This window comes from Panulirus ornatus, chromosome 15, assembly GCF_036320965.1.
Source record: "Panulirus ornatus isolate Po-2019 chromosome 15, ASM3632096v1, whole genome shotgun sequence".
Taxonomy (NCBI): Eukaryota; Metazoa; Arthropoda; class Malacostraca; order Decapoda; family Palinuridae; genus Panulirus; species Panulirus ornatus.
The window spans coordinates 11,339,949-11,357,490 of record NC_092238.1 but is presented as its reverse complement, the minus strand read 5'-3'; the positions used below and the strand labels follow the sequence as shown (position 1 = coordinate 11,357,490).

Genomic DNA, 17,542 nt, shown 5'->3' with positions numbered 1-17,542 from the left:
CCCCTTTGCCTTTGTACAATGGCACTACGCACGCATTCCGCCAATCCTCAGGCACCTCACCATGAGTCATACATACATTAAATAACCTTACCAACCAGTCAACAATACAGTCACCCCCTTTCTTAATAAATTCCACTGCAATACCATCCAAACCTGCTGCCTTGCCGGCTTTCATCTTCCGCAAAGCTTTTACTACCTCTTCTCTGTTTACCAAATCATTTTCCCTAACCCTCTCACTTTGCACACCACCTCGACCAAAACACCCTATATCTGCCACTCTGTCATCAGACACAGTGGCAGATATATATATATATATATATATATATATATATATATATATATATATATATTTTTATATTTTTTTTTATCATACTTTGTCGCTGTCTCCCGCGTTTGCGAGGTAGCGCAAGGAAACAGACGAAAGAAATGGCCCAACTCCCCCAATACACATGTATATACATACGTCCACACACGTAAATATACACACCTACACAGCTTTCCATGGTTTACCCCAGACACTTCACATGCCTTGATTCAATCCACTGACAGCACGTCAACCCCGGTATACCACATCGCTCCAATTCACTCTATTCCTTGCCCTCCTTTCACCCTCCTGCATGTTCAGGCCCCGATCACATATATATATATATATATATATATATATATATATATATATATATATATATATATATATATATATATATATATATATATACATATATTTATCATATCTATCATACTTTGTCGCTGTCTCCCACGTTAACGAGGTAGCGCAAGGAAACAGACGAAAGAATGGCTCAACCCACTCACATACACATGTATATACATACACATCCACACACGCACACATACATATCTATACATCTCAACACATAAACATGTACATAATTCATACTGTCTGCCCTTATCCATTCCTGTCGCCACCCCGCCACACATGAAATGACAACCCCCTCCCCCCACAAGTGCGCAAGGTAGCGCTAGGAAAAGACAACAAAGGCCACATTCATTCACACTCAGTCTCTAGCTGTCATGTATAATGCATCGAAATCACAGCTTCCTTTCCACATCCAGGCCCCACAAAACTTTCCATGATTTACCCCAGATGCTTCCCATGCCCTGGTTCAATCCATTGACAGCACGTCCACCCCGGTATACCACAATGATCCAATTCACTCTATTCCTTGCACGCCTTTCACCCTCCTGCATGTTCAGGCCCCGATCACTCAAAATCTTTTTCACTCCATCTTTCCACCTCCAATTTGGTCTCCCACTTCTCCTCGTTCCCTCCACCTCTGACACATATATCCTCTTGGTCAATCTTTCCTCACTCATTCTCTCCACGTGACCAAACCAATTCAAAACACCCTCCTCTGCTCTCTCAACCACACTCTTTTTATTTACACACATCTCTCTTACCCTTACATTACTTACTCGATCAAACCACCTCACACCACACATTGTCCTCAAACATCTCATTTCCAGCACATTCACTCTCCTACGCACAACTCTATCCATAGCCCACGCCTCGCAACCATACAACATTGTTGGAACCACTATTCCTTCAAACATACCCATTTTTGCTTTCCAAGACAATGTTCTCGACTTCCAAACATTCTTCAAGGCTCCCAGAATTTTTGCCCCCTCCCCTACCCTATGATTCACTTCCGCTTCCATGGTTCCATCCGCTGCCAGATCCACTCCCAGATATCTAAAACACTTTACTTCCTCTTATTCACTCTACTTCTTATTCACATTTACTCTCAGATTTCTTCTTTCACACACTTTACCAAACTCAGTCACCAGCTTCTGCAGTTTCTCACATGAATCAGCCACCAGCGCTGTATCATCAGCGAACAACAACTGACTCACTTCCAAAACTCTCTCATCCAAAACAGACTGCATACTTGTCCCTCTTTCCAAAACTCTTGCATTCACCTCCCTAGCAACCCCATCCACAAACAAATTAAACAACCATGGAGACATCATGCATCCTTGCTGCAAACCAACATTCACTGAGAACCAATCACTTTCCTCTCTTCCTACACGTACACATGCCTTACATCCTCGATAAAAACTTTTTACTGCTTCTAACAACTTGCCTCTCACACCATATATTCTTAATACCTTCCACAGAGCATCTCTATCAACTCTATCATATGCCCTCTCCAGATCCATAAATGCTACATACAAATCCATTTGCTTTTCTAAGTATTTCTCACATACATTCTTCAAAGCAAACACCTGATCCACACATCCTCTACCACTTCTGAAACCACACTGCTCTTCCCCAATCTGATGCTCTGTACATGCCTTCACCCTCTCAATCAATACCCTCCCATATAATTTACCAGAAATACTCAACAAACTTATACCTCTGTAATTTGAGCACTCACTCTTATCCCCTTTGCCTTTGTACAATGGCACTACTCAAGCATTCCGCCAATCCTCAGGCACCTCACCATGAGCCATACATACATTAAATAACCTTACCAACCAGTCAACAATACAGTCACCCACTTTTTTAATAAATTCCACCGTAATACCATGACTTTGGCCCCTGAGGTACAGCCCTCAGGATGTTTCATGGTACACAGTATAATGACTGGTAATACACAAACTACCATCTCAAATCCCTCTGCTGGCTCAAAAGTTGTGGAGCAGAAATGAAAATTACCATGACAGCTGTAAATCTTGACTTTGAAGGAGGTAGGTTATAGCACATCATTTGATGGTTGGTAATGCTTGTGATATCTTTATTCCTCCACTGGTTCCATAACTATGGTGTGGACATGAAAACACCAAAACCTTTGCTGTAAGTACTATGACTGTACCAATGACCTTGATCTTGAAGATATGGCCCTGAGGTGGATGGGTCATAACAATCTCTGATGTCTGGTAATACAGGTTGTACTTCTCTAATCCGGAGCTCTGTGATCTGGTAACTCCCATGGTCCAGCACGTTTTGAATCTACCAACAGGACAGCGCTGCTAGCAGCAATAAGATGTCAAAATCTGTTTACACTGCAGCCGAGCAAATTAATAGTCCTGCTAATTTCTTATATTCAGTGTTTTGCTGAAAATGAAGGCCAGAAAAGTTTAAAGTTTTGGGAAACTTTGAAAGGTGCCAGGAGTACAGAATTAGACAGTGCACTTATAAAGGGGTTTAAGCTCCCCCGTAATGAAGGTGCAAGCATTTCTGGGGAGATGCTTATCGAGCAGGTCAAAGTTTTTCATAGAAAACTAAAGCAAGACTATGACTGTGAATAATTACACAAGTTTAAGTGGAGAAATGGAATTTCAGTGCACAGTGTGAGCACTGAAAAGCATAGTGCTGACACAGAAGCTTGTAGTGTAGGGTTGTATTAAAAGAATCGATAAAAACTGCAATTCTCTATTAAACAACCAACAGCAATATGTAAAGGGCGAGAGAAAGTGCACAAGCCAGCTGTGTCACTGGGACAGATATCACAATGTGGGCTGGCTGCCTTGACAGTAATAAAACAACATTAACAACAGTCGACCAAAGCCAACTACCAACCTATGGTCGTTTGTTACATTAACTACTCATCACAAAGCTGCGACAAAGTTTGTGGATGAATTTGCACAATTAGTGGCAGCAGAAAACTTAGCCCCAGAACAAGTGTATAATGCTGGCGAATCTGGCATTGTATGTCACGAAAAACCCTTGCCCAAGATATCTCAGTCTCCATCTGTGGGTACTTCTGATGTAACAATAAAAACCTTGTTTGGAAACATAAATGGTTTTATCATTTCCTGTTTCAAGCTTTGTTCTACCTTTGATAACTCAGCAATACCTATGTGGAATGAGCTGGCAAGTACAGGGGTCGGGCATATATCTACATAGGGGGTTCCCTTAGGGATCAATTTCTGTTTTCTGGTATTTTCTGTGGTCCAGCAATGGCCAAGTCCCAAGGTTGCTGGATTGAAGAGGCTCAACCTGTATCTGTACAAAGTAACATTACTATCTCTCCAATGGTTTTAAAAGTAAGGAATGGAAACAAAATACCATGATTCCTATTGTGAATGCTATGACTTCAGCTATGACCCTGATCTTGAAAGTATGGCCCTGAGTATGTATTATGACATCAAATGCTTGGGTAAGATTTGTAAAAAAAGAAATCATCCCAATTCCACCAATGCTTCATAACTTATGGGGCAGAATACATGTAAAAATGATCACCTCAATTCTTCCACTGCTTTAAAAGTTATGAACAGAAAAAAAAACATGACCCTGGCTGTGAATGACCTTGAAGGTAATGACACATCAAGTGGCAAGTCACTGTCAAGTAAACTATTGACTCAATCCCCATACTGGTTCACCAGACAAGGAGCAGAAAATAGTATAGTGGACATATATATAGACAGACAGATAGTGTAAGACACAGAGTCACACCACAGGTGATTACCACAGGGAACCCACTCCTCAAGAAGGGCTCTAAAAAATGAACAACTTCACAAGAATATCCATTTTGTCAAACACTCTTCAGGCCTGAATTTCTAATGGTTCATATATCTGACCAGACTTCTGAAGACCTGCACAAACTCTGAACATGTAAGGAAATCAAAACAAAAGGCAAGAATGGGAAGAAACACGTTAAAATAAAGGAAAACAATAAAGATGGGAAATGGTGGAGTTAAAATGTCTAAAGGAAAGTGAAAAGTTAAAGAATATAGAACTGCTTATCAAAAGTGCTGTAATGTTAATATGGCTGAACAAAAAAAAAGAACTGTGGTAAATTAAGGTACATCTGATTGGATTACAGCATTACAAGCAAGCTCCTGATCACTACTAATGATAGCCATACCTGCATATTCTCATACTGGGACATCCGCTGTTGCTTTTCTTCCATAGTCTCCTCCTGGTCATCTGGAGGTTTGACCAGGAGGCGACAGTTAAAACTGCGACTCTGTGAAGACTCACACGCTGCTTCACTTGGCCAACCTAAAAGAGATGAAAGTTATCAAACTGTGATAAAAATGTATTTTTGGAAAAGGGCTTATCTTTCTATACTCTACTAACCTAGTTAGCATAATGCCATAGAGTTTTCTTTAAAATGCTCTTGTTTGCATCTTGGAGCTCTAGTTTTATTAGCAAAAAATGAAAATCCATTAAAGAAGCGAGCCACTAGTCCAAACATTCACATGTGAAAAACATCTCTCTTTACTCAGTCTCACTAAGCAATTCAGTGTGCTGTACCTAACAGACTGCATACTCTCCCCTCTCTCCAAAACTCTTACATCTGCCTCCCTCATCATCCCATCTGTAAACAATTTAAACAACCATGGTGAAATCACACACCCTTGCTACAGACTGACCTTCACTAGAAACCAATCACTCTCCTCTCTTCCTACTCATACACACACTTTATACCTTGACAAAAACTTTTCACTCATTCTAGCAGCTTACCTCCTACACTATATATTCTTAAGAAGACCTTCCACAAAGCATCTCTATCAACCCCATCATAAGTCTTCTCCAGTTCCATAAATGCCACATACAAATCCATCTGTTTATCTAAGTATTTCTCTCTCACATTTTTCAAAGCAATCACCTGATAAACACATCCTTTACCACTTCTGAAACCACACTGCTCCTCCCCAATCTGATGCTCATTTCATGCCTTCACCCTCCCATATAATTTTCCAAGTATACTTAACAAACTTATGCCTCTGTAGTTTGAACACTAACCTTTATCCACTTTGCCCTTATACAATGGCACTACATACACATGCATTCCTCCAATCCTTAAGCACTTACTATGATCCATACATTTATTGAATATCCTTACCAACCAATGAACACCACAGTCACCACTTTCTTAATAAATTCAACTGCAATACCATCCAACCCCACTACCTTGCCGGATTTCATCTTCCGCAAGGCTTTTAGCACCTCTTCTCTTTCCACCAAACACTCTCTCTTCACATACCACCCCAACCTCATATACCACCCCAACCTAAACACTCTACATCCGCCACTTCATTATCAAACACGTTTAACAGTCCTTAAAAATACTCGCTCTTGAAAGTATGGCCCTGAGTATGTATTATGACATCAAATGCTTGGGTAAGATTTGTAAAAAAAAAACCATCCCAATTCCACCAACTATCTGTTATCACTTCCCTTTGTTGCTCCCCCAACCGATGTCCCTATTTGTTCCCTTGTCTTTCGCACATTATTTACCTCCTTCCAAAACATCTTTTTATCCTCCCGAAAGTTTAATGATACTCTCTTACCCCAACTCTCATTTGCCCTTATTTTCAACATCTGCACCTTCCTCTTGACCCCCTGCCACTTTCCCTTATACATCTCCCAATCATTTGCACTCCTTCCTTGTAAGTACCACCCAAATGCCTCTCTTTTCTCTTTCTCTAGCATGTTTACTTCATCCCAACACCCACTATAAAAGAAAGTACTTAAACAAAAAAGTGGAGGATTTATGAAGAATGATTCGAGATTTCTTAACTGATAGAAAGTTGAAAGTGGTAGCAAGCATAACCTTGTCTGTGGATGAAGATGTTCAGTCTGGGGTACTACAGGGAATGAATGGTATTAGTCTCCATACTGTTTATTTGATACAAGACTTTGACAGTGAAGCAAAGGAAACCTAAGTATGGAGCTTTGCTGACAACACCAGAGTAAGCAAAATGATTGGATCAGAAACTGATCAAAAAGTGATGCAAAAAGATAGACACAAAGAGCAGAAATGAACTCAATGGAATTTAATGAAGATAAATTTGAGCAAATAAATAATGGAAGGAAGAGTAACATAAAAAACAACAGAAAAAGTGACAAAGTGGAACAAATGTAAAAGATTTGGATGTCATCATCAATGAGGAAATAGCTATTGAGAAGAAAACACTATCAAGTGATGAGTGGTATGATACTGAGAACTCACTACAAGAGACAGAAACCTAATGATTGGAATGTTAGTTTATGCATAAGAAGCAAAAGTGAATACTGCTAAGCTGTACAGTAATCAATGAAACAGAGAAATACACAAATCAAGAGAATTCAGATGCACTTCAACAGAAAAATCAATGGGATGGAACACTTGAACAACAGGTTGAATATCCCCTATCCAAAATGTCTAGGAATAGCAGTGTTTTGGATTTTGGAACATTTGCATATGCATCATGGGAATGTGGAAAACAGGAGGGTATGGAAACAAAATGAGTTGGAGCTCAGACATCCCTAAACGTTTCGAATATTTAACGATCTTCCTCAGGAGATACTGATTCTAGCATTAAGCGAGATGGTAACAAGGTCGGATGCCTTGGTGTGTCGCTCTCTAATTGGATCGCTTGTTCTGCTACCTCCACCAGTTTACAGTTATCTCTGCTGCCTGATGTAACCAGCAGATGAATCCAGACTTTGTGTTAATGTTGTTAAACCCTTCCTCTAGGTAAGCTCTAACACTAACATTAAACGGTTTGTCATTTGCCTTTAGTTGCCTTGGCAGTGAACATTTAGTGATAGTGTGAGAGCTTACCTAGAGGAAGGGATTAAGAACAACGTTAACACAAGGTCTGGGTTCGTCTGCTGGTTACATCAGGCTGTGGAGGTTGCTGTGAACAGGTGGAGGCAGCAGGGCAAGTGATCCAATCAGAGAGTGACACACCAAGGCATCCGACTGGGTTACCATCACTTGCTGGGGAATACAGTCTTGCCAAATGCTGGAAACAGTATCTCCTGAGGAAGACCGTTAAACAGTTGAAACGCTGGGGTATGTCTGAGCTCTAACCCATTTTGTTTCCATATCATCCTGTTTTCCACATTTGTCATGATCGATGGATGGGACCCTAGTCTAAACACAAAATCCATTTATGTTTCATATACAATTTATAAACATAGCCTCAATGTAATGTATACAATATCTTTAATAATTTTGCATATGAAACAAAATTTGTGTAACAGTGAACCATCAGAAAGCTAAGGTGTCACAACATCAGCCACCCACGTAGACAAAATGTGGTTGTTTAGCATCACCTTCATTCCTGACTCTGAATTTATGTGCTACTGATAAGCAATCATTTTCTTACACTTATTCACACAGAAGAGAGAATAAGCACAGTGAGCAATGCCAGTAGGTCTGGCAGTGATGATGGTCTGTAATAAACTGGTGCCAACTGAGTGTCAGGGCCCAGCATGGACAAGTGAGGTCAGGTGTGGAATTTTCCACTCACTGTCTTGTCACTGCTCAAAAAGTTTCGGATTTTGGAGCATTTTGGATTTCAGATTTCTGGATTAGGGATGCTCAACCTGTACCATGAGAAGCTTAAATAAATTGAAACTGTATAACTTAGAAAGATGAGAAAGTTATACGATTATCTAAGCATAGTAACAAACTGAAGATATAAAAAAAAATATTAGACCCAAAAGCCTCTCAAGAAGAAAGATACAGAGTTATAAGAGCCCCAATGAAGACCATGGAACATATCAAAATCCATCATGACAAAAATCTATATAAGAACCTAACTAGTAAGCTACAACAATTATTTAATATACCAACAGGAAAAATGAGAAATATGCAAGTAATAACAACAGTAACAATTAAAAGCACACCTGATTAGTGAACCAAGGTTACATAATCTTATGAATCAACCAGAAATGCAGTGAGCACTTCATCTAATCTTTACCAGGATGGCTAAATCTTATAAGTACTCATAGTTAGGTAGCAAGTCATTCATCTTTCCTTCTTGCACTCCATCCTTTATCCACCTTGTTTGTTTATATCATCAAACTTTAACCCAAAGGAAATGATGATACAAGATACAGGTACAACACCAATTTTCTGGCACTCTTGGTTCCAAAGCCTTGCCAGATTAACCATTTTGTCGGACCAACCGTGGTCACGTAATAATAATTCATCAACACACCTCTAACCCACTGATTATACATCTCCCATGTGTCTAAAGTATACCATGAACTGCTGGAAATTTAAATCAAACAAATATTAAATGCTTGAGCACTCTAAGATGGTAAGTCTGTCCTTAGACTGTTTGAATCCTGTGGGGTCTTCTTCGTCTTCTGTTGTTGGTGTTTTCCTAGGTGTGCATCACCAGAATATTGCAGTTTTGTCCGCATCATACACCTGCTCAGGACTGAGGTGCTCGTCAGCTACGAGTTTCGCAAATTCGTCCACATGCTTTGCAGGTCCTTCATGGTTTGCAGACTGCTTTTCTCCACACACTTTATTCATGGAAATTCCATGACACTTCTTGAATCTCTGAAGCCATTTTTCACTATAGTCACGCTCATGTTGTAATTTACGTTCTTTATTGAACAAACTTAGCCTGTTCCATCATCATGCTTCCTGACAAGTTCAATCCATAACTCTGACGCTGTTGACACCATTCTATCATCACTCGATCGTGCTCAGTACTCTTACCATCTTTCATAGTTTTTCTAATCGTCATATACTTCTTGAAATCGCTGTCTGCATAGAATTTCAATATTTTCTCCCTTTGCTTCTTTATTTTGATGCACCAGTACTGTAGATGTCGCACAGCTTATGCACCGAAACACCATGGTCCATTTTTTCAACAGTTCTACTTTATCTTGGATCGATATAGACTATGTTTACATTTGACACCATGACTAACTCTCTCATATGTCTTACATGCCATAGCTAGGATTAGATTTAAGCAAAATAAGCTAAGAATCTCACAGAATTGCAGTATCACCACCAACAAGTGCAGTGTAAAGAATGTAAATAAGTTCGCCCTACGCACAACACCATCTGTGTCTGCCCAGTAAACTAGTCTGGCGGCCGCAATAATTTCAAGTTCCCTAATGTAATTTTGTCCGGACTAAAGGAGAAGCCGAACCATCAGTTGCTGGAAATTCAGTGGTACACCTGTAGTAAAGGAATGCAATATCACTTCGGAATGATTTCTAAAAGAAAAAGCATATTTGACTGCCAACAAGGATCAGTTATCTGAGAGATGTAAAGAAAGAGCCACCAGAGTTCATCATAAAAACTTTACAAAGGAACTTTCTTAAAAAGATGGAAACTATTTTTATAGTATCATGGTTGTGTTTCAATGAAATAAGCTAAGTGATGATATTGAGAACGCATACAGTATCAACAAGATTAAAAATGAGTAAGGCTTATTGAGTCATATGCTGAAAGAGGACTGGTGATTAGGAATAACTGGTTTAAAAAGAGGGACATACACAGGCATACACTGGTGAGAGGGAAGGATAATATAGTTTTTATTGATTTATACACTAATTGATAGATGCACAAAATAGAGACTCTTGGGTGTGAATGTGCTGACTGGGGCAGCTGGTGGGATGTCTGACTGGGGAGGTAAGGGTATTCATTTCAAGAGGTTTTCAGAAAAGATGAAACGATGTGAATGAGATGAGGGTGGTGAGAGGAAGTGAGCATGGAAAAGAGACATGTGTCAAAACATACCAGGAGAGACAGTGCAGAACAGCAAAACATGAGAGTAAGCAAAGCTAGAGAAACAGGTGAGGAATGGGAGGCAATTTGGGAAGCAGAGCTGGAATGAGTGATGGAAGAGTGTGACATGCAGAAGGTGGGAGAGGGGCAATTGAGGAAGGTTACTGAGCTGTAGGATGACAAAGTACAGTTGCTAGTGAAATGGGGAAAAAGAGGTGTATGGGCATTACTTACAGGGAATGAGTGTAAATGATTGGGAGAAGTACAAAAGAAAGTAGCTGGAGGTAAAGAGGATAGTGCAGGTGCCGAAAAAGAGAGCAAATTAGGAGTGGGGTTAGCAAATATCAGCAAACTTTTAGGAAAATAATATATTTAGGAAGGAAGTTAACAATGTAAGAAAAATGAGAGAGCAAATGGAAACATCAATGAATGGGGCACACAGGGAAGTGGTAATAAGCAGTGGTGAAGTGGAGAATGGATGGAGCATTTTCAAGGAGTGTTAAATACGTTTGATAATGGGTGGCAGGTGTAGAGTGTCTGGATCAAGGAGGTCATGACAAGTGGTTTGGTGAAGAGAAGAGGTGGTGAAAGCCTTGCTCAAGATGAAATGTGGCAAGGCAAATGATACTGCAAATGTCTGGAGAAAGGGGGGTGACTATGTTGATGACTGACTACTTAGGTTTTTTAATGTATGTATGGATCACAGAGAGTTGCCTAAAGACTGGCAGAATGTGCGTATAGTGACACTGAATACAAGCAAGAGGAAAAGGGGTGAGAGTTTAAATTACAGAAGTAAAAGTTTGTTAAATGTACACCTGGCAAATTGCAAGGAAGAGTGGTGTTTGAGATAGTAGTGACATGCCCAGGGAAGGAGATTGGGGAGGAATACTATCGACTTTAGGAGTGGTGGAAAATGTATGGATCAGGTCTTTGCTCTGAAGAATGGGCATGAGAAATACTTAAGAAAACCACAGCTTTACATGAGGCATTTATGGATCTAAAGAAAGAATATGAAGAAGTTGATGTAGATGCTTTGAGGAAGGTCTTACAAGGGAGTGAGGAGTTTTTATCTATCATGAGACTTAGGTGTGGGCAACAGAAGGTAAAGAAGAGAGGTGAGTGGCTCCAGGTGAAATTAGGTTTACAGAAAAGGTTGGGCAAGATCACCATGGCTGTTTACTTTGTTTAAGGATGGAGTGTGGGGAAGGCAAATTATAAAGTATGGGAAAGAGAGGCAGATATGCAAAAGGAGTGAGGAGTTTTTATCTATCATGAGAGTTAGGTGTGGGCAACAGCAGGTAAAGAAGAGAGGTGAGTGGCTCCAGGTGAAATTAGGTTTACGAAAAAGGTTGGGCAAGATCACCATGGCTGTTTACTTTGTTTATGGATGGGGTGTGGGGAAGGCAAATTATAAAGTATGGGAAAGAGAGGCAGATATGCAAAGGGAGTGAGGAGTTTTTATCTATCATGAGAGTTAGGTGTGGGCAACAGCAGGTAAAGAAGAGAGGTGAGTGGCTCCAGGTGAAATTAGGTTTACAGAAAAGGTTGGGCAAGATCACCATGGCTGTTTACTTTGTTTATGGATGGGGTGTGGGGAAGGCAAATTATAAAGTATGGCAAAGAGAGACAGATATGCAATCTGTATGGCGTGAGGGTAAGAAAATCTGTTGCTGCTTGTTGGTGACAATACACAGGTGGCAGATTTGAGTGACAAACTGCAAAAGTTGGTGTCTAAGCTTAGTGTGTGTGAAAGGAAGAAGTTGAGAGTAAATGTGCATAAAAGCAAGGCAGTTTAAGTTTAGCGATGCAGCGAGATAGGTCAGCTGGGGGGGTGTGAGTTTAATGGAGAAAACTTGGATCAAGTGTGATGTTTTAAAACCTGGGAGTACACATGATAAGAGAATGGAACCATGGAAGTGTTAGTGAGCAATAAAGTTGGTAAGGGTGCAAAGGTTCTGGAAGCATTGAGGAATGTATGGAAAGAGACTTTGCTACCTGGAAGGGTAAAATTGGGTAAGTTTGAAAGTACAGTAGTCCCAATAATGTTGTACAGATGTAAAGCATGTAGTATTGATGAGAACACATGGAACAGGGTCCACATCTAGGATACAAAATGTTAGAGGACAATATGTGGTGTGAGAAGAGTTGATGGAGTACATAATGATAGGTTAAGAGAGAAGTGTGGTAATAAGAAGGGTAACGTTAAGAGACCCGATAAGTGTTCTGCAATGGTGTGAACATCAGAAAAATGACAGAGGAGAGGTTGAAAAAAGAATATAAGTATCAGAAAGGGGAAGGACAAGAAGGGGAAGACCAAATCAGAAAGGGAAGAATGGAAAGAAAAAGATTTTGAGTGCTCCGGGAATTAGCATGCAAAAGAGTGAAAGGCATGCATGAGATACAGTAAATTGGAGCGGCATGGTATATATGGGGTGCCATGTCATCAGTGGACTGAACCAATGCATGTGAGGTTGCCATGGGAAACCATGGAAAGGTCTACGGGGCCTAGCACTGGATAGGGGGCTGTGGCTTTGGTTAATTACACATGACAGCTAGAGAATGGATGTAAGCAAATAAACTTTTCTTCACCTGTTCCTGGTGTTATCTCACTAATGTAAGTAATGGAGAACAGGTATGAAAAAAAATAGAAAAGACTCAAAAGATGGTGTCCCACAGTTTAGAACTCCCTTTCTGTACCAGCAGTGTCTATTATCATTTTCATTTATATAATCATATATCCCTGGGGATAGGGGAGAAAGAATACTTCCCACGTATTCCCTGCGTGTCGTAGAAGGCGACTAAAAGGGGAGGGAGCGGGGGGCTGGAAATCCTCCCCTCTCGTTTTTTTTTTTAGTTTTCCAAAAGAAGGAACAGAGAATTGGGCCAGGTGAGGGTATTCCCTCAAGGCCCAGTCCTCTGTTCTTAACGCTACCTCGCTGATGCGGGAAATGGCGAATAGTTTGAAAGAAAGAAAAGAAAAGAAAAATATCCCTGAGGAACCCTTCTCCAGTAGGTTCCTGAGGCTTCAAGGTTGCAATAAAATTAATAGCAAGGAAGATAAGAGGGGCTCCTTTACAGTAAAAGGTTCATCATCAATGATTTAACCTCATTGAAGGTGACTTTTCATTCACTGATATACCATAAGCATGTGGAGTGGTGAAATGCCCACTGTACTCTAAAAGCGCAGAATTACAAACAGATAAATCAACACATATACATATATACACAATATGGGCAGGCTAGAGTGCATGTTATACATACATACATACATACATACATACATACACACACAAAATTACACAAAGAAATCTGGTTGACAATGCATCCTGCCTATCTCTAGAACATCATACTGAGAGAGATTCTAAGGAGGTTAGTTATTAACAGACCAATTTCAATATTGCCTTCAAGAAATATACAGGGAAAAAAGGACATCAAGGAAAATCATCCATATCAGGGAAATCATCCATATATCAAACCCAAATTGAAACACAGCAGTTTGGAAACTCCAATTGAACAAAAGGAATCTTTAAAGGAGGCCAAACAACACGAAACAAAAACTGCACCAGAGATACGGTATGAGCTACAGAAAATGGGTCACAGCCAATATATAAACAATGATAATAATTTGCTCCTCCATCAAAAAATAATATACTAAAACATCTAACAGGAAATCTAGCAAGACGAGATAAAGAAAACATGAATAAATATTTCTATAATTATCAAAAAGAAATTAATGCAGAAAATCAGAGTGAAAAAAGACTGAATTCACTGGAATCCATTTTTTGGGGGGAGAGAGTTTTAAGACATTAAAGAAAGCTTAAGTGATGAGACCCCATGAGTATACCACAACTTGCTTACAATGTAAAGTAAAAATAAATGCAGGCACAACCACAAATAATCATTCACACACACACACACACGTTCATGTATTTCATTCATCTATTTATCATACTTGATCGTCACGTTAACAAGGTAGCCCCAGGAAACAGACAAAGAATGGCCCATCCACTCATATATACACATATATACATAAATGCCCATACACGCATATATACATACATATACATATCAACATACATACATACACATGTATACACGTACATATTCATACTTGCTTGCCTTCATCCATTCCTGGTGCTACACAGGAAACAGCATTGCTACACCCTGCTTCTGTAAGGCAGCACCAAGAAAACAAACAAAAAAAGGCCACATTCGTTCACACTCAGTCTCTAGGTCTCTAGCTGTAAAGTATATTTATATATTTATCTATTATACTTTGAAGCTGTCTCCCGCATTAGCGAGGTGGTGCAATGAAACAGACGAAAGAATGGCCCAACCCATCCACATACACATGTATATACATGAACGCCCATACACGCACATATGCATACCTATACATTTCAACGTATACATACATATACATACACAGACATATACATATATAAAACAGTACATATTCATACATGCTTCCTTCATCCATTCCTTAGTTGCTGTTTCCTGTGTCAGCAACGCAGTGCCAGAAAATTGGCAAGAAATGGCCCATCCACTCATACACACATATATATACATTAACACCCATACATGCACATATACATACATATACATATCAACATATACATACATACACAGATGTATACATATATACACAAGTACATATTCATACTTGCTTGCCTTCATCCATTCCTGGTACTAGACCACCCCACAGGAATCAGCATCATTACCCCCTGCTTCAGCAAGGAAGCGCCAGGAAAACAAAAAAAAAAAAGGCCATATTTGTTCACACTCAGTCTCTAGCTGTCATGTGCAATGTGCTGAAACCACAGCTCCCTATCCACATCCAGGCCCCACACACCTTTCTATGGTTTACCCCTGATGCTTCACATGCCCTGATTCAGTCCACTGACAGCATGATGACCCTGGTACACAGCATCATTCCAATTCACTCTATTCCTTGCACGCCTCTCACCCTCCTGTATGTTCATGCCCCGACTGCTCAAAACATTTTTCATTCCATCCTTCTACCTCCAATTTGGTCTCCTGCTTCTTGTTCCCTCCACCTCTGACACATACATCCTCTTTGTCAATCTTTCCTCAATCTTTGTCCAAACCATTTCAGCACACCCTCTTCTGCTCTCTCAACTATACTCTTCATTTTCACAGATCTCTCTTATGCTTATATCACTTACTCAATCAAACCATCTCACACCACATATTGTCCTCAAGCATTTCATTTCCAACAAATCCACCCTCCTCCGTATAACCCCTATCTATAGCCCATGCCTTGCAACCATATTACAATGTTGGAACTACTATTCCTTCAAACATACCCATTTTTGCTCTCCGAGATAACATTATCTCCTTACACACATTCTTCATCGCTCCCAGAACCTTTGCCCCCTCCCCCACCCTGTGACTCACTTCCACTTCCATGGTTCCAACGCTGATAAATCCACTCCCAGATATCTAAAACACTTCACTTCCTCCAATTTTTCTCCATCCAAACTTACATCCAAAGTAACTTGTCCCTTAATCCTACAGAACCTAATAAGCTTGCTCTTATTCATACTTACTCTCAACTTTCTCCTTTCACACACTTTTCCAAGCTCGGTCAACAACCTCTGCAGTTTCTTACATGAATCAAATCGCTAGAGTTGTATCATCAGCAAACAACAACTGACTCACTTCCCAGGCTCTCTCATCCACAACAGACTGCATACTTGCCCCTCTCTCCAAAACTCTCACACTTACCTCCCCAACCACCCCTGCCGCAAACCAACATTCACTGGGAACCAATCACTTTCCTCTCTTTCTAAATGCACACATGCCTTACATCCTTGATGAAAAATTTTCACTGCTAGCGACTTACCTTATACACCATATACTATCAAAACCTTCCACAAAGCACCTCTATCAACCCTATCACATGCCTTCTCCAGATCCATAAATGCAACATACAAATACATATTTCTTACATACATTCTTCAAAGCAAACACCTGATCCATGCACCCTCTACCACTTCTGAAACCAAACTTCCCTTCCCCAATCTGGTGCTCTGTACATGCCCTCACCCTCTCAATCAAAACCCTCCCGCATGATTTCCCAGGAATATTCAACAAACTTATGCCTCTGTAGTTTGAACACTCACCTTTATTTTATCCACTTTGCCTTTGCACAATGGCACTATGCATGTATTCTGCCAATTATCAGGCACTTCACCATGGTCCATACATACAGTGAATATCCTTACCAACCAATGAACAACACAGTCACCCACTTTTCTAATAAATTCCACTGCAGTACCATCCAATTTATGTATATATATATTTTTTTTTTTTTTTTTTATACTTTGTCGCTGTCTCCCACGTTTGCGAGGTAGCGCAAGGAAACAGACGAAAGAAATGGCCCAACCCCCCCTATACACATGTACATACAAACGTCCACACACGGAAATATACATACCTACACAGCTTTCCATGGTTTACCCCGGACGCTTCACATGCCTTGATTCAATCCACTGACAGCACGTCAACCCCTGTATACCACATCGCTCCAATTCACTCTATTCCTTGCCCTCCTTTCACCCTCCTGCATGTTCAGGCCCCGATCACACAAAATCTTTTTCACTCCGTCTTTCCACCTCCAATTTGGTCTCCCACTTCTCCTCGTTCCCTCCACCTCCAACACATATATCCTCTTGGTCAATCTGTCCTCACTCATTCTCTCCATGTGCCAAAACCATTTCAAAAAACCCTCTTCTGCTCTCTCAACCATGCTCTTTTTATTTCCACACGTCTCTCTTACCCTTACATTACTTACTCGATCAAACCACCTCACACCACACATTGTCCTCAAACATCTCATTTCCAGCACATCCACCCTCCTGCGCAAAACTCTATCCATAGCCCACGCCTCGCAACCATACAACATTGTTGGAACCACTATTCCTTCAAACATACCCATTTTTGCTTTCCGAGATAATGTTCTCGACTTCCACACATTCTTCAAGGCTCCCAGGATTTTCGCCCCCTCCCCCACCCTATGATCCACTTCCGCTTCCATGGTTCCATCCGCTGCCAGATCCACTCCCAGATATCTAAAACACTTTACT

General features: G+C 40.3%; 1 protein-coding gene across 24 annotated transcripts in view; it reads right to left on the bottom strand.

The window, feature by feature from the left end:
• Nucleotides 1–17,542, bottom strand: part of LOC139753727 (uncharacterized) — a 1,039,260-nt gene that overhangs the window by 528,847 nt on the left and 492,871 nt on the right. For all 24 annotated transcript variants that reach the window (XM_071670490.1, XM_071670488.1, XM_071670497.1 and 21 more), the window contains one exon: nt 4,827–4,963. In XM_071670490.1, the coding sequence (XP_071526591.1) occupies nt 4,827–4,963 (137 nt within the window). The remainder of the gene's footprint in view (nt 1–4,826; nt 4,964–17,542) is intronic.